This window comes from Camarhynchus parvulus, chromosome 7 (genome assembly GCF_901933205.1).
Source record: "Camarhynchus parvulus chromosome 7, STF_HiC, whole genome shotgun sequence".
Lineage (NCBI taxonomy): Eukaryota > Metazoa > Chordata > Aves > Passeriformes > Thraupidae > Camarhynchus > Camarhynchus parvulus.
Genome location: NC_044577.1, coordinates 11,856,447 through 11,875,195, shown reverse-complemented (window position 1 = coordinate 11,875,195; position 18,749 = coordinate 11,856,447). Strand labels below are relative to the sequence as shown.

Here is an 18,749-nt window from a genome sequence, read left to right as displayed (position 1 = left end):
AAAAAGAACTCAGTTCTCAGAAAGGGTGCAAGCTTGACTACAGGAACACAGGCTCAATACAGGACTGATAAGAAAACAGTGTCTAAAACTACATTTTCATACTTCTGTATAATTATGCATTTTAGGACCTCTTGATTCACAAAAAAAAAAGTACTGCAGAAGATTTTTAAACATGCACTGTGCATCAGGAAGATTATCTGCTTCATCTGCTCATAACAGTTTAATAGACTTTAAAATAGAAGATAGTCAAACCATTTGGCTAATAACAAGCACACTCACTCACTGGGCTACACCAGTGTAGGGGGAGGGAAAAGACTGATGACAGCATGATTTAACAGTACTGTTTGTCAAAGCTGATTTTAAATCAGCCATTTCCTAGCAGTTAGTCTCATAACTGGGAAAACTAGGACCACTGTGTACCCTTTATTACTCAATACATGGAAGAAAATTAAGGAACAAGATTTAAGAGTTACTGAGCATTCAGAAGATTCAACTCCAACCTCACTGCAGTTACTATAAAGTGCATTTATTACTATTAACACATTCACAATGTTTATTAAGCCCTAATTTAGACAGCACCTGAGACACACTTCATCCCCTTAGTGACTTCTTCAAAACATAGACAGTGACAAAGCCACGAATAAAATTTTATGCCACATGTCAATTTTTCTACACCAATGGCTTCCAGTTCACGCAGTCATCAAGAAGTGCTAATGTTGTGTAATTTGTCAACCAACTAACAGCAATCTAATGCTGACAAGATAAATACTGAATAAGGTCAGAAGGTTTTATTCACATTTAATCCAGTCTTACTCAGCCACAGATTCCACTGAAAATATTGCTGCTGCAAATATAAAGTCACAAAAAATTTTGGATGAAATACAGCTAAGTGGTAAAAATTAAGATTTCCAGTATTGAACTCCAAAAATCAAAAAGATACACAAAGGCCAACATACCGTTGCTGGGATACTTTCTGAATTATACACCATCTCTCCACTCCTTAGGGACTTCTGCACTTCATGAATGTGGTTCTTGATGTCATTCACAGTGGGGAAGAAGGACAGGTTATGTCTTTCTGGCACTTCATCAGGTGTGAACAATTCTCTTTCCACATACTTTCTGTCATATGTTAAAGGACATTTATTACCATAATTAAATATATTCCACTATTTCCTGCTGTTAAGAGACCCTGTTACCTTCTCCCTCCCCTTGTTGCAATGACAAGACAAAAGCAAGCTACATGATCTACTGAGCCAGTTCTTTGTGCATTGGCTACAGAATTTGGAATTTAAAACCTCCATTTATTCAAGTAACTGTAAAGAGTACAGCAGCTCTTAATAGCTACCTACAATGATATGAAAAGATATCAAAAGCTGGGAAAAACAGATTTATGACATCTGGGAATTAGATTCAGTAATGCACCAGCACTGTCCTTTAGCTGCAAACCAAAGTAATCAAAGACAAAAGTAGATATAGCACTATGGACTGAGCACTGCAGACATTTCTGTACCTTAGCTGCTTCCTCACTGCATAGACCTGCTCCACTCCCTGAGACACCAGCTCTCGGATCTTGTCTGCCACTTGAGGATGAAGTCGAGAAGGCAGAGTACTGTTCTCATCTCTAATGACTTCCTCCTCCTCCTCAGGAGAAGACACAGAAAGATGGGACGGTGAAGGAGGGAGGCAGGAAGTTTCCACTTCATGATATTGGTGGGCTTGCTGAGTAGGTAACTGTACATACCACCTAGCAAGAAGGAGAGAGGTTATACACACAATTCTCAAACAAAGGCAATAAATTAGTGTCTTGCGGGAAGAGTCTGAGGACTACCAACAACCTAGTCAGTGTGACAAGTTTTTACAGCCCCTGAGCAAGAAGATGTCTTTCAGAACTCAGGGCCCTCTCATACCTTTCAATGCAAAACAAACTAGATCAACCCAAAAACAAGACAACTATTTCTATCAATACCCTGCATGGAAACACCTGCTGAAGTTCCATAGCTTAGCACTTAACACATTTACCAAATTAATACTTCACTGCCACAGAAGTCTTACTGATATAGTGGATTTTTTTACTATTAACAAGTGATTAAGTAAAAAAAAAAATCAAGTAAAATACTGCTCTTTCTGCTTCATTTGTGAAAATAAAGAAAAAAGTGGAAGTTTCACCTGAGGACACCACCAGCATCTATCAAGTTCTTCTTCAGCATGTTGAATGCTTTCTCCTGCTCCATTCTTATGATTTTCTTGTCAATTTTAGGGTCAGTAGGAACCCTGTATTCTGGAAACTTTTGGACCTTTTTAATATAGATCCTTCCAAGGAGGAATAAAAAAAATTCTCCATCAGTATACTTTGTCCTTGGGAAGGGAAAGGCAAAAATCCCACTTACTTCATATCAGGCATTAATATAGAAAAAGTTCAAGCAGAGTGATGTCAGGTGTGAGGAGTCTCTAAAAGAACTGTATTCTTAAGGATACATTAATAGATATGGATGCAGACAGACACACTTCTGGTCTGGTCTGGAAGCCACTCAGCCAGAGTGATTTTACTCCTCAACAAAAGCCCTTGTCCCTCACTAGAGTAAAAGCACAACACCAGTTGTGAACAAGCTGCAGTTCACCCAGCTATGCAGAATTGAGCACATACAGACCTAGTTGCAACTATCAGCAAGCACACTCAGCTCAGTAAAAACTGAACAAGCACCCAGGAGAATGCTCAAGGGTGAGGAAAAAAAACCATTAGTGTTGAAGAAGGAGAAAATCCCCAGTGAACTGGAAGAACTATAACTCCTTCAGCACACAGGACATGTGCTATATTAGGATATTTGACTGATATCAGTGCAATTAAAAGCCTGAAGAAGAAACGACAAATAACATGACAAAGTTTTAGAAGCAAAAAGAATTACCACAATAACTTGTGAATGCTCAGGTAGATAATGAATCCCACTTGTATTTCATAGAGTGATGTACTGCTACTTTGCATTCAGAGGACCTATCAAATTTCAGCCTTATTCAGTCAGACAGGACAGCATTTCCTCCTTACCTCTAAATGAGTGTTAACCTCAAGTTATCAAGGAGATAAAGCAAAAGAGCTACTGTAAGTATCAGCTACCATCCCAAACCAGTGCTCTGTCATGGCTCACAGAAAGAATGCTTTCTTAGGATGCTCAGTCACTCTTACAGCTTTATATATAATTCTTACCTTGCTGGACAAGTGGCTTTGTACAGCTGGCTAGAGGTGCTTTCCTGCTCACCAGCTTTTTTGGGCTGAAATCCTTTTCTCCTTGGCCCATATTGGCACTCCATTACAATGGCTCTGCTTCCTGGTAACAGGAAGTAATGCACTCTGTTCAAGCAACCACCTAATTCATTACAGTAAAATACTAACTACAGAAGAGATGAGAGTTCTGAAGCAGTCATTTCTGCTTGCCATCAGACTCTTCAGAAGGCAGAACCCTCAGGAACAGCAAGCAAATAAAATGTAAATGCTTCTCTCCCAGCATGTAAGAACACAAAGCACTTTAAACCACTTCTCAAACTTATTACACCTCACAGCACTCCTCACCATATGTGAGGGCAAAATATTGTACTTTGCCCTGGTGAGCATCAACACTTTACAAGATCAGAAGTCTTGCAAGCTACCAAAGGAGCACAATACTGGTAATAAACATAAAAAGCAGAATCCCCAAAACAACGGAGAAAATCCCCTGCTGAAATCAAAGGTGTGATGGCTTTGGCTGGGATAGAGTTAACTTTCTTCACAGCAGCCAGTGTGAACCTGTGTTTTGGATTTGTGCTGGGAACGGTGCTGATAACACAGGGATGTTACTGCAGAGCAGGGCTTACACAGAGTCAAGGTCTTTTCTGCCTCTCACCCCACCCCATCCCACCAATGAGGAGGCTGAGGAACACAAGAAATTGGGACAGAACACAGCTGGGACAGCTGACCCGAAATGACCAAAGTCAAATTCCATGTCATATGGCATCCTGTGCAGCATATAGGGAAGCAGGGGGAAGGGAGGGCATTCAAAGTTAGAGTGTTTGTCTTCCCAAGTAACCATGACAAATGTTGTCCTGCGGATGGGAACCTGTGAATGAATTCCTTACTTTGCTATGCCTGTGTGTATGTGGATTTTCCTTTACCTTTTAAACAGTTCCTATCTCAGCCCATGAGTTTTCTCACTTTTACCTTTCCAATTCTCTCCCCATCCCACTGGGGGAATGAGTGAGCAGCTCTGTAGTGATTTCCAGCTGGGGTCAAACCACGAGACAGGGTCAGCAGACATTTCCAGCCTCTTGGCTTAAATCAACACTTCAGACCATGCTGTCCCATAAAAGCTCAGCCTTGCAGTTAAGAAATCTTAACTGCTAAATAACAGTTTCAGCACAGCACACCCATACAAAACCAGACAGGCTCAAACAAATATTGCTTTGCTCTAAACTCAAATTAAGTGACTTCTTCCAGTCAGACCTCTAAGAAAAGGGATTGACAAGCAAAGCATTAAAGTGGTCAAGAAAGGAACATCTTCCAAACTTCTTCCACATCATGTTTAGTTATATTTTGTTTATAGTTTGTGTACTCAAGTATGCAGGCAAGGAGCTGCCTATGCCACAAGTGATATACCCAGAAACTTCTGAAGTATTATATAACAGCAACATAATGTGTTTCCATAAGATACCAAATGATCTAGATGAAACTAAAGATGTCTCATACACATGTTGGGAAAAAAAAAGAGTAAGCTGCTCTGATTTTATTTCTTAGTTTTCTTTTACCTCACAGTTTATGGCTGAAGCTTTAAAACTGGTGCTAACATTTCCCTTTTTCAGTAACTTAGAGGGAAAAAAAAAAGGAAAATCCCCAAACATAACTTACATTCCTGTCACTCCTTTTCTCTATGTAGCAAGTAAAGCCCATTCATTTTATATCCAAATTTCACATATGTACTGCATGAGCTAAATATGTAATTACCAAGCTGTGAAGTCTACATGAATATTTCAAAAAGAACCCCAAATGCCAAAAGTCTCTCTGCTGAGGTCTGTTGATGTTTATCTTGCTTGTTTGTTTGGCATTTTGAATTTATTTATTTATTACTTTAAGGTTTGCAATTTAAATAGTTTATTGACTCCTGTGGAACAAACTCTTCTAAAGATCTTCAAGTTAGGCAAGAATAATGGAACAAGCTCTTACCCTTACAAGAACTTTCAGGTTCTAATAGAGCAGATGGGACCTCTCCCTAAAGATCTCATCACAAGAACCCCCATCAAATGGTATTTAGGTAATCTCTAAAGGACAAAAGGAAATAATCACAGCAAAACATAAAAAAGGAAACAAGCTCCTTCAGACTCTCACAGCAATGTGCAAGCTGCTCCTTTTTTTATGTTTGTGTCTTGACCTTATCAGAACTAAGGAACAACATAAAGATTCTTCTTTGTGGCCAGTTTGGAGCTGATGTTGAAATTTTGCAAGTAGTTATTAAAACAAAAGTTAGTTACCTGCATTGACAAAGGGGATCCCATCATATGGGACATACTGGGATTTCCACATCAAGCGTGTGGCGGGTTTGGCGGGGCTCGGAGACTGGCGCGTGCCCCACACGCTCTGTGTCTGCTGCTTGTGGAGCGCCAGGACGCTCTCTAACTCTGCCTCGCTCACACAATAGCCGCGGTATGAGTCCCCAATTCTCTGCGTGGAAAGGACGGGAAATAACAGCATTATTCACCAGCTGACTGCTTACACTACACAAGAAAGCACTCAGGGACTCCAGCAGGTGAGAACATAGGCCCAGATTTTTGGCATCCCATGTTTTTTGTCCCCACAGTAGTATCCTCATAAAGAGATTTATCATAGGATCTAACAGAAGAGTGGTCCCCACTGAGGTCAGGAGTTTGTCAGTCATTCAAGATCCGAAGAACACCAAGAGCCCCTAAAAAGGTTACAGTCACTGTCAACTCTGATTTCCAGAGGACAACTTCACTCCTGTGGTTTACCCCCAACGTACACTTCAGTTGCAGTCACTGACTAGACAAATTATTATTAGATTAAGTTTTTCACTTGACTGCCAATAATTGTCTCTGCATCTACTGCAACACACACACTGCACTGAGCTGGAGCAGAATGCACCTGCCCATACCACCAGTAACTGTCTCACGTACTTAGTGCACTAACTCTGAAATCAATGTCTTACACAACATCCCTCCCAACCTTTGAGGCACTCTTGATTCTCAGCATTACACAGAAACTTACTATATCAGATTTGTCATGTGCAAACTGATGATAGTTTCATTAATGTCAGGGCATTAATTTCTGCTAATGTCAGGGCAACGCCACAAAAACTGCATCTAACTTGACTCAAAGAAGTTATCCAGCTACTCAGTAGTTGCTGCTCCAGCTACTCAGTAGTTATCCAGCTACTCAGTTCCACTGCAGTTGGTTCGGTGCTGGTCTGCCAAGCCCAGCCAACAAGCAACAAAATTACTGGAACAGAGAAGAACTTTTCATCCAAACTCAGAATGCAACACTTGCTTCTGTTCATATGCAGCTGAGGGTTAGGCTGGCCAAGTAGCTGTAACAGTCAGAGTAGTTTGCCAGCTCAGTCTTAAAGTGTAACTGTGGGACAAACACATGGTGAATGAGTACTAAGGTGTGATAGATTTGTTTTGCCACCTTCACTGACAGAACAGCTAGAGGTTTAAATAATACTCATAGCAAAAGAGCAACAGTGTCTCTCCAAAGTTATCAACAGATACCTTAGCAACAACTGCTTAAAACCTGCCTCACGCTCATCTAAGAAAAACAGAATGTCTGTGGTTAGCAAGACCTGAAATCAACAATGAACCAATGAAGATCTTGTGAATGAACTGGGCCAGCACAGTGCTGCAGCTGGTGCAAAGGCAGACACGGAGGGTTGTGTGTCCACTGGGACACGAGCTGTTCACACCACAGAGCTCACTGCTCTGCAGGCACTGCTGCAGCAGCTGACCATGTCTGCACAGGCTGCACTCACATGCCTGTGGGAGCAAGAGACATTGGCAATTGTTTAGCTAGAAGTTATAAATAATACTTCTGAACAAAACTTGATCTGAAAAATTCAGGAGAAGCAAAGTAGCGTGAGAAGTACCAGAACTTCTTTCTTTCCAGAAGTCTGAGATGTTGCCTTTCAGAAGAGGGATTACAGCACCACTGCACATAATAATGCTGCAAAACCAGCTGGGTTTTTTTCCCATACTTTATACCTGTCAGTAAAAATAGGTCACTGACTTTATTCTGGGGAGATGAGAAGACTGACAAAACCGTTGTGCCGGAAAAGTAGCAAAAACAGTTAAGGAACTCTCTCCTATTCTGGCTTTTGCCCAAGTTAGATCATTTTCCCTAAACTGGTGGAAGGGGAGGAAAAGGACAAGAAGAAAACCATACAGCACGTAAGCTCCCTGCTTTCCACAGGCTTCACAAGTAGGAAAAAAATGGACAAACAAGACTACCTTCCTCAGACAAATAAATTAACTTAATTTTGTATGGTTAATTAATGCAGTTTTAAATTACATTTTATTTCAGTAGGCTGATACACGCAGGAAATGGATTCTGATCAGACCACTGAAAACTAAATACAAGTTATTAAAAGAAACTGTCTAAATTAACTCTGCAACAATGTAATTACCTTGAAGTAATCACATATTCTTCAGCCTTTTAACTCCAAGATTCAAGCAAAAAAATTGAGTGATTCCTTCTTTCTCCCCTGGCCTTGTCACAGCAAAGTACATAAAAGCTAACCTAAAGTACACACACCAAGACTGCAGTTTTTCTTGAGGAAACTCACAGCAGCAGGGTACAGAGGCACTTTGCAGTCCAGACACAGCAAGTGTAAGCTGAACATTTTGAGGCAGACAGCTTTTACTGCTCTGTGTTTGCCCACAGTCCCAACTTCCAAAGGAGCCACTGGCCTTTGGAGTGCAGTGGCTTCACCTGCTGACACCTTGTGTGTCACAGAGACTGCAATGCTGTTTTAAGCTTGTTTCAATTCCGGCAGACAACTGAGAGTGGAGTTGTGAGCTGACATATTTATCAGCATCTCTCCAAACTGATCTCCAAATTTCAGTAGGATCCCTCAATTCTGTTACTAGTAACAAAACATTTTGACACCTGAAAGATAATTGACACCTCAAAATCCCAGTGTCTGTGCCCAAAAAAAGGCACAATAGATCCCAGCACACTCTGGTGGATCAGGGAGGATTAATGCATACAGCCAACAGTTCTGCTGAACAGCAGAGGGAGATGTTGGTGTCCTCAGAACATATTCAAATAGACATTATTTCTGTTTCCTTTTCTTTAAAAATAAGAACTTTTCTATAAATGTCACTGTGATTTTTAAACACAGCAGGTGACATTTCTTGTAATAGAGAGACAAAACAGATCCTAAGTCCTTTGATACTATGATACCAATAATAAATGATTCAGATATGCCACATACAGGAAAGAATCTACCACCTAGTGCTAAAAACACAGTGAATTTTATGAACTAACTGGCCAACTGATTTAAGCAACTGATTCTATAAAAATGGTATCTCCACCATGGAAGAATTCAAGCTAAGAATTTTCTGACTTCTTAACATTTATGTGGAGAGAAGAGTACCACCTGTATTAAAGTACCATCTGTATTAAATATTAGGGTGTGTTAAGTCTCAGACTTGACACTGGCCAATCACATGGATTTTGATTTCCATGTGATAACACAAACCACATGGACAATTGCAGAAGTCAGCAAAGTTTGCAGTGTCGTTCAACAGCAAACCCTGTTAAACAACACATGGCACACAATGGCTCTTCCCAGCACTACAAGGTATCAGGCTTTCAGCAGCACTTTTAATTCAGGAGCAGTTGATGGTCAATTATTCTAAAATTCTCAAAATAGAGCAGGATTTCACAGCGTTTTATGTGTTTAACTGCACTAGCAGTACCAGTGCTATATGCCAAGAAGCTTGAACACTTCTACAGCCATGAATTATTCCTTTCAAGGAATAGGAACACTGTCTCAGAGGTAGATGATAGAACATTAAGTCAGAATTCTTTGTGGCCCACCTCACCTCACAGTTCCTGAGACGGCGTGCCCATGCAGGTGTATTTAGTGGCAGTGGCTGAAGAGGGACAGGAAAAGAATCTTCCACTGCCCTGAAAAAAAAAATAATAGAAGTCTATACAGACATTCAGAAAAGCAACAACTTAGTCTAAACTACAGGTAAGATCAAGTCAGTGTATTTATGTATAACCCTAGAGCATGTGATCAAACTATGGATATTCTATCAACATGCCTTGAAAACCTATGGTTTTCATTTTCATATTCTATTTCACTGTTAAAATAATTTACAGTGAGTAAAAGTATTTTAAAAACCCATTGGTTTCTACATTCAAGTCCTCCAAACATTCAGTACACTGTGTGTTCATAACCTCTTTTCCATGGCAATTTTATGATAACCATTGCAAAAACAAACTGCAAGAAAAAAAGGCAGTGCTAACAGTGGATCAGAGTAATTGCTCATCCTTTAACCCCTGACCTACCTGGTGGTTGTTTTTTTTGATACAGTGAGAGATGCCTGTGGATGTAGAATGTAACTGCTTGCACTGTCTGCTATGGAAGCCACCACCACAGTCTGCAGGTTCCCATCACCACACTTCTCTTCTGAAATATCTTCACCAAAAAAAAAAAAAAAAAAAGTAGAAAAGCAGCTTCCTGGTTAAATACTGAATGTAGAATGGAGAAAAACAAGCTATGATCAAACTTTGTGTGTTGTTAAAGCAAGCCTTTTGATGTAGGAGAGAAGTTTTATAGATGATAAAGTAGTCCAGTAATTGTGAATCAGTGCTCAAACTCCTGGCACACATATGAAGATACACTTGATAAGGCTGCTTATATTTAAGAACTATGGTAATTGTGCTTCTACTTATGAATCCTTCCACAGCAAGGCAAATAATCGGAGCAATTTGCAAATTACTCTGCTTTCAGGAATCCATATAGGATTGCACAAGTATTTAGTTCAGCTGCAAGTCACATACTGGTTGCTTTTAAAACAAGAAAAAATGAGGTAATGATATTGGTTTGTACTTAGAAAAGAACACTTAAACAAGAAAAACAGGCCTCTTGTAATTGAATCTGACATGCTGTTAGAACAAATGTTTTAGCCTTTCTTGGTAATGGGGAGCAATCCACAAGCCAAAAATTGCTCTTAGATTGAAGCCTGTGTGTACAGTTAAACAAAAACATAATGGAAAACTGTGAAAGCAGACATTCAATATTTTGGTCTCAACATAAACACATGAGGTGTCTTTAGATGAGGGATTTTTGCCCTTCAGTTATGAAAGCTTCTTTCTCTCATCCAGAGAGAGTGGTAAGCCATTGACACAGTACAGAAATGGATCCACACAAAGCTCCATAAGAAGATTCCTAAGTGTGCACTTGGATTAACACCACTCTGGCTCAAAGCACTGGTTCCTCCTGCAGAGACGTACCCTTAAGACACTACAGGCTACCCTGAAGTCTGCACCATTCTATGCATAACCACCATGTGCAGACAAGTGAAACTCAGGAGCTGACAGGCCACTCTCCTCTCTCTTTCACCTCCACAGTAAACTGCTGGCAAATCTTCCCAACTGTCTTTTAAAGACCATATCACTACAAAGTCTCTTACACAGTCAGTGTCTAGGAAAAACAAATAAACAAACAAACAACCCCCCAAATGACACCTGTAGCACTGTTGTAGAACATGTATTCAAATACTATGACACTGAGCCTCATGTTGAATGAAAAATGGAAATGCAAAATTACTATTCAGTATTTCAACTTAGTGCTTACAAAGAGTAGCAGCAATTATTTTGTAACTAAAGGCTCCCCATCAGCTTTAAAGCAGAGTAAGACCCTGTAACCAAACTGTAACCAAACTTGGTTTTATCCCTGAAAGAGCTGGAGAGAGAGGGAAGGTTGAGCATTAGGGTAGGAACAAGTTTTTCAATGCAAGGTCAGGAAAACATATTGCAACCCTAAGTGAAAAGAGCTAGATCACTACTTGAATCCCAAATCTTTCATCTATCCACGCAGCACCAGGACTCTATTCTTATTCTGAGCTATCATTCCACAGGAACACTTAACCAGTGCTCAAATCTTGAGAACTTTATAGAGAGAAAGAAAAAACTGTTTAAAAAACATTTGAGAGTTTAACAAAATGAGACCACCTCGTTCTCAGTCTCACTCTATGAATGCAACCTAGTACACAGTGTTTTGCCATCCAGCAAGGATTGCAGATAAATAATCAATGCTTTCAGATTTCAGTATGTCCATTTTCTAGAGAAAACCTGAAAATTTGGCTTCCATTGTATCTCAGCACATGCTTAAAATGTGACAACTAACACATCCCAGTGAATGGAAAGTTACATCTTATTTTCCTTGACTGGGAACTGAATTTCTACCTAAATGATTCATTCCTGGCTTCACAGAAGATGCATCATCACCAGTGATGTCTGGAACAGAAGATTTAATGTTCTTCTGGCCTGTCTGCACTACAGGAATTAATTACTTCACTCACAATGAAGTAAACAAATACTGAAAATTTGAAGCCAATAGTACAGTTGATGGCACAAATATCCTTATTAAAGCTAAATAAGGCAAGAAACAACTCTGTGCTTTATATGTCAATCTACCCATCACATGCCCTTCAAAAAGGGGGCATAATAGCTCTCATAAGCTTTCATTATGCTTTTGCCCAACAGAAAATGCGGTGTGTGAGGCACCAGATTCACAATCAGAAAGAAGGTTCAGGGTGCATTTTGTCTTACAACTAAGGAAAGGAAACAAGGTGCTTAAAAAAGAGCATGGAGGATGAGCTTAGTCCCAGGAGCACAAACCCTCAAGTCCCACCGGTTAAACTCACCCTGTGTGCTGGTCACATCCAGAAGCTGACCTGGAGGAATAATTACTTGGGTCACTCCTGGCTGGGCAGAAGGAATGACATGCAGCACCTGTCCATTTTCTGACTGGCTGGCAACAATCATCTGTAAGGCAGTCACACAGAAGGATGAATGGCTCCAGTTTGTATGGTGATCATGCAGCATGACTGGGTTTGATTATTACCAGAATAGGAAATATTTTGCTTAGAGTTAGGGACTGTATATTTACTTGACTTTACATAATAAGAAAACTGTCTCTTTATTGTCAATTTCTTAAAATTACTTTCCCCTTTCAAAATAGGCCGTTAATTAAAGAAAGAAAAAAAAAACAGTACTTTACCTGATTCTACAATGAATGACACATCTATTTGAAACTGACAACCCCATTATTACACACAAACACCTGAAAGCCATGCATAGTTGGATTCATTGTACCTCCATTCATGGACTAGCAGAACTAATAATAACATAAAAATTGTGAGCTTTACTTCTAAGAAACTGACCTCTATGGGCAGCATTTCATGCAAAAGCAGAGACAAGAAAAAAACAATACCAATTAAATCACCTGGGATCTGAAAAACTTGAACAACTCCTCATGGTATATTTACACAAGACATAATTACACAGGACTCTGGGTGAGAGAGTTACCTTTTTTACAAAATAGGTGCTACAAATTACGAAGCAACATTTTAAGAAAATTAACTGAGGGCTGGGGGAAAGGTGAAACATAGCGACTTAGCTTACTGCTAATGTTCTGATTCCCCCAAAAAACTATAGATTTATCCAGGGGATATAGAGAAAGTAGCAGCAGTAGAAATATAAGATCTTGTCAAACTGCAGCATCCAGGCTCAATACTGACAAAAAATATCAGTTTAAAATTCGTAATGGCTGCAGACAGGATTTCCCTCCCTGAAGAAGGGCAACTGGAGCATGCACTGTACCACTGAAAAGTTCCACCTTGTTGCTAGACATAAAGGCTGAATCAGCTGTTGCTACAACAAACCAGCAGTAAGAGAGTTCTTCAGAGAGCTCCCTGATGTGTGAACACAGCCCCAGGCCTGTCTGCAGAACACTCACCATGGGTGCACTGGGCCCTCCCAGGGGCTGCAGCTCACACAGGGGCTGCCTGGGCTGCTCTGCCCCGTGCAACTCCTCGGCAGAGCGGGACCGTGCCTGGGGAGGACTGCCCGACAGGGGGACTGTGATGGGCAGGGCTGGGGGAGAGTCGCTCTGGCCAAACAACAGATCCCTGGAATCCATGCACCTTAGTCGCTTTCACAGAGGAAAAACAGTAAAATGTACTTTGAGCAGCAACTCCTATGAAGAAAAAAAAAACAAAACAAGAAAGAGAAAAGAACATTTAAAACCAGTGTGCTATAGTGTATACTCAGAGGAGCTCTTGTCCTTCTGGACCGAGAGGCTAACACTAGCAGTTCTACTTTTGTTTTCTACTTCCATGCTGAAAATTATTCATATTCCTGCTGCCTAGAATGAAGTCTCTCTACTAAGACAAAATAAAATCCCTTTTCCTCAAAATCTGCTCCCCAAAACCATGAAGCACCTCAAGTCTGCCCAGAAACTGAGACTTATACCAAAAACAAAACTGTAAAATATTCACCAACTTGATTTGAAATCCTAGATACTATTCCACTTGGCCTTTCCATACATGCACTTAGATATGAAGAAAAAAAATCTCTCCACATTTTAAAAAGTCTTTACCACAGAAGAAACACAGGCAATACAACCTCCAATTCAAGGCCAAGAATTGTACAGCATAAGGCCAAAAATCAGATTTTCAAAATCTTAAAAAAATAGAGTGTATCTTCATCAAGTTTGCAGAACCAAAGTCTTAGAGTACATGCCATTTTCATTAAATTTAAGAGCATAGGCACAAATGCTTGTCTTGTTGAAACTCTGACAACACAAACATTAAGCATGTTAAAATGATGGAAAAATAGGCAGTCCTTGTGACAATAACATGTCAAGGTGTCATTTGGCTAATGCAAGAAGGGCTGCAATTTGTTCTCTCTCTTGCAGCAACTGCACAAACAACTCTGATGTTTTTGCAACAAAATGAATACACTACAAATCAAAGAATGAGGAAAAATGTTTCTAAGTTTTATCTAAAGTCAGATTTGATCTAAATAACCCCGTCAAAAATTCTGCAGGTATAAATCATCTGTGCTGAAACTGTCTGTGGTGAACTACACCAGAAAAGCAGCACCAAACAAGTGGTATCTGTTGTGTTAAAGACATTGTGCAGAGACCATAAGCACACAAGTAAATCACTACCTGAATGACATCTTATGTCAGAAAAACATTCTGCAGAAGAGGATTCATGCACAGAAATCTCCCCAGAGAAGAAGACCTGGCAATATCTGATAAAAAATACACGAAAGACTCCTCTCCCTCAATACATACACAGGTGTCCTGAGTCCCTGGACTCTTTATCTGTCACATTTGGTCACTAAGCAATGCCACCTCATTTTCACCTGTTCTGACCCTCTCCTACTCCAACATATGTCATAAAGCATTCTTTTTTAAAGAGTTAACAAAAGAAAACATGCATTTCTTCAGCACCATAGCAGGACATAATTACTGAAGGTTGTCATTACATGTAACATCTGGATATTCATCAGTTCAAAACTGAATGGCACAGGAATCCAAGGGAAGGATGTACATTCTTAAAAGACATGATGTATTACTCTAAAGGCAAGAAAAAAAACCCTGCATTGATGAAATAGCATATTTTAAATCCATCAGAGTGGATGTAAAGGAAGCATCTACAAGGACAAAGCATTCATAACTCACCTGAAAAATCTGATCATTTGTTTCTGACTCTCCTGTACCATTACAGCTGCCTATGAACAAATCATTAGATCCTTCCATAGCAATATCATGGCCAGCTCCACTCTCTTCCATTACAAGGTGACCTGAAAAGGTTATAAAAGTTCATTTTAGCCTTCTGCCAGGAGATTGCCGCAGGTGTTGTCTTCAGGTCTTACAAACTAAGTGTTACAAGTTCTAATGCTGTTGCAAGATAACAGCAAAGCTCTCCAGAAATCCTTGCCTCCTTATCACATTATTACTCACTGCAGAAAAATTCCAGTGTGTTGCTCCAGGAGTAGAGCTTAGCCTTTTATATGAGACAATTTGCTTGATTTGTCATTGCATACACAGATACAAAACACACATACACCCTCCCACGATTTTCATCTGAATATGTCCAAAAGCACTGAACTAACAACCACACACATCCAGAGAACACTTGATATTTAAGCACATGCCAGCAGTGCTTTATAAATACATTAGTCACCTTCTTCCATAATCACCAGACAGAATTTGCATTATGCAACTCTGTCATGCAGACATCTTGAAGTAAATCAATTTGTTTTAAAGGCTTATAAGAGAGCATGTAAAAGAAATAAAATTACTATTGTTAGTCTACAGTGGTATGCTTTGGGCAGAAAAAACCTCCAGATATGTAAAACAAAATCTGGCATTAATCACGTGGTGAATGACAAAAAGACAGAGTTCCCAGCACTCCAGAGATCTACCTCCTAGCCCAAGGAAGCTTCAAGACACTCAACTGCCCATTACAAACCTTCAAACAGACAGATAATATTGGGCAGTGAATTGCCACATCCACAAGACAATGCTCTCATGCACACAGCACACCCTTTAAAGCAGCAACCAATCCCAAACATTCACAAGCAGCAGGACAAAATGACAATTAACTTGGCCCCTGCCTAACAAGAGTTAACATATAAAAGACTACACACACAACATACCCAGCTGAATAGAAGAAAACTTAACTCCTGAAGTTTGGGGTGCAGGAGGGGGAAGGGTGGTCACGATTTTTCCCTTCAGTATTTTATTTTAAAGGCAGGCTGCATTATATTAGCATATGACTCCTACCAGCTGTATCTTCTTCACCACACCACGCAAGCAAATTCCTCAAGATGGACCCTCTTGGCTGTGGTATTTCAACTGTTTACAGCTTTTGCAAGGAGACTGTAACAGGCTAGAGAGTAACTTCAAAAGAACTGTACAACTCTTAAAGCACAGATTTATTCTGCTTTGCAGAGGTATAAAGGACACAAAGGCAAAGTAAATCCACATCTCCTTGGCTTTTGAAGCTGAATAAAGCATCCTGCTGATACAAACAACATTGAGAAGTTAAGCAGCTCATATGCTCAATATATTAATACTTTAATCTAAAGCAGATTTATTTTTCCATTCAATTTTCAAGTGATGACACTCCAGACCAAGTTCCAAATGAAGTTACCTCATGTTTACCAAATATTTTTGAGCTTTGGATCTGAGAACAATTATAAGATGTTTCAGTTAAAATGTCTGAAGCATCTTAGCAGCAAGTGGAAAAAAAAAACAGAAAGCTAGATTTCATCATCACTCAACCATTTCCTCTCAGTTCAAAGATGTAAAGAAGAGACGGCAGTTTTGCAAAAGCAGCACAGTTAGTTCTCTGAGATAAACTGAGGTTGTTCCAGATACTGATAACACCGACTCTGAGCATGCTGGAACCCAACAACAGAACACAAGGACAGCTCTATGGGGACAGACCAATGACCCCAGCAGCCCAACATCCTGTAGCTAACAATAGTTAATAACAAAGCTCAGGGGGAAAAATCCAGCAGTAAGGTAAATACACAGTGATATTTATCCAGCTTCCTTTCATAAGCAGCCCATATATTTTATAATTGTGTTTAAAATAATCCCTGTGGTACAATTTTGCCCCATGATTTTGTCTGATCACTGTTGTAACCCAGGCAAACCACTGGCACACACATCACTTGGAAAATCAGCTTCATGGTTTAACCATCCAGGTTTCGTTAACCAAAGTGCTTGTGTGCAACCACAAACAAAAATTATTATTTTTTTCTTAAAGAAATATGCTTCTACAGAGGTGTACAAGTACATGCACAGTTAATAGATCTTATGGTTGTAAAAATATTGCCTACCAATTCGCCAAACAGGAGAGTTAAATCCTGTATATTTATGTATACATAAGTATAGGGATATTTTGTCAGGAACGTGTAAATAACATGTAAGTATCATTTCATAAACATTAAGTGAGCGCCACAAAAATTCCCACTGTAACACCAGGGTATCACACGTTTAACAGCTGGCTGAAGGAGAAATGTGGAAGTTTAATGTTAGTGTACAGTGGGAACAAGAGCTGCATCCTCAAAGCACACAGGCCGCTCTCCGTGCCTCAGCTTTAGCCTTAACACAACTCCACTCCCCACCACTTTAATAGGCTGCTTCCCGAGTCCAGCATTCCAAGGCCATTTCCAACACGTTAGTGTATTTTAGTGCCACAGGTCTATTTCCTTCACCGTGCTTCCATTTAGGAAGCACTTTTCCCAAGTAAAGGGAAATCTACGGCCATTGTTGTCCCAGGTTCACCTTTACAAAGACAGCAAGCAGCCACAGAAACTCCTACCAGAGGCAAACATGATAACCACATGAGCACTGTATGCAGGGTGTTGGTTATACTTAACAGAAAATACATACAATTGAATGCTTCACCATCAACCTCTTTTGAGTTTTCTGCAAGATGTTGTAGAGGTTTTATAAGACTTCAGATAACTGCATAGCAATCAAAATTTGCTGTCTGAAGAAGCTGTCTCTGAGGGCATTTCTCTACAACCATTCCCAGTGGCACAAATTCACAAGGGCGTGAATCACAGCAAAATATATCAGGGAGGAAATTAGGGCATAGTGATACTCCCCAGTAAAGGAGTTACAATCAGCTTTGTCAACTTGTACCAGGTTTGAGATTTAGCATTATCTCTATCATGGAAGAGGAGGCACATGCTGTTAAGAATACAGAGAAGATCTGGGGACTCATATATAAAAGGTTTCTCAAGTCAGTTTTTGGTAGACAACGCCAATAACTGGAAAATGCACCTGTGTCAATTTCTCTGACAAACAACGCTAGGTCTGTGAAGTATGCTTAAGAAATAGATGAGATTTCCGAGTCTCACGAAACAGCAAACACCCAGCACCCGCCCGCTCCAACACCGAGTCACCACTCAGCGAAACCCCGGGTGTTCCCCAGAGGCCACGAAGGACTGTCAAAAAAGTGGGGGAAAAAATTTATAAACAGCGCCGCAAGCACACAGCATGTCCTCACACAAGCAGCCTTCTCCCAGAACACCAAACTCACTTACAGCTTCTTTTTAAGTCCACCGCGCGATGGGTTTATTACATCTAGTAGGCAGTTTATTGTGGGTGTGTCGCTTGACATGCAGAGAAAAAAAACCCGAGTGACTCCGAGCAGAGACCACCGCTCCAGCGACCCCGGGTGGCACACGGGGCACTGCCCGGCCCGGGCACAGCCCGGCAGAGCCCGGACACAGCCCGGCACGGCGTGGGCACAGCCCGGACACAGCGCGGCACAGCCCGAGCACAGCCCCAACACAGCGCGGGCACAGCCCGAGCACAGCCCCAACACAGCGCGGGCACAGCCCGGACACAGCCCCGGCACAGGGCGGGCACAGCCCGAGCACAGCCCCGGCACAGGGCGGGCGGCCGCCCTCAGGAGCGGCCCCAGGAGCCGCTCCCGCACCTGCGAGGGACCCCGGAACGCGCCCCAGCCCTGAGGAGCGCGGAGGGCGCCTCAGCTCGCACCCGTCGCACCCCTCGGCACCACAGCCCCGCGGCGGGGGCGGCGGGAAGCACCGGCCGGGGGCCCGTCGCGGCGGCCCGGGGGGAGATGCCGGAGCCGCGTTACTCCACCTGGGCTCGGCTCCCGCAGCCCCGCCGCCATGCGCGCCTCAGCTCCGCGCACGCGCG

The 18,749-nt window shown here is 41.2% G+C and overlaps 1 protein-coding gene across 3 annotated transcripts in view; it reads right to left on the bottom strand.

The window, feature by feature from the left end:
- Window positions 1-18,747, bottom strand: part of CARF (calcium responsive transcription factor) — a 33,835-nt gene extending 15,088 nt beyond the window's left edge. For 2 of the 3 annotated variants that reach the window (XR_004060883.1, XM_030952503.1), the window contains exons 1-11: window positions 18,693-18,747; window positions 14,739-14,860; window positions 13,005-13,244; window positions 11,911-12,031; window positions 9,548-9,677; window positions 9,076-9,160; window positions 5,491-5,680; window positions 3,200-3,320; window positions 2,167-2,310; window positions 1,511-1,744; window positions 957-1,119 (exon numbers count right to left, since the gene is read on the bottom strand). Coding sequence is in view for 1 of the 3 variants with exons in the window: in XM_030952503.1 (XP_030808363.1) it covers window positions 957-1,119; window positions 1,511-1,744; window positions 2,167-2,310; window positions 3,200-3,320; window positions 5,491-5,680; window positions 9,076-9,160; window positions 9,548-9,677; window positions 11,911-12,031; window positions 13,005-13,187 (1,371 nt within the window). In the remaining 2 variants the exon portion in view is untranslated. The remainder of the gene's footprint in view (window positions 1-956; window positions 1,120-1,510; window positions 1,745-2,166; window positions 2,311-3,199; window positions 3,321-5,490; window positions 5,681-9,075; window positions 9,161-9,547; window positions 9,678-11,910; window positions 12,032-13,004; window positions 13,245-14,738; window positions 14,861-18,692) is intronic. The other variant, XR_004060884.1, reaches the window with a different exon arrangement.
- Window positions 18,748-18,749: the final 2 nt, after the last annotated feature.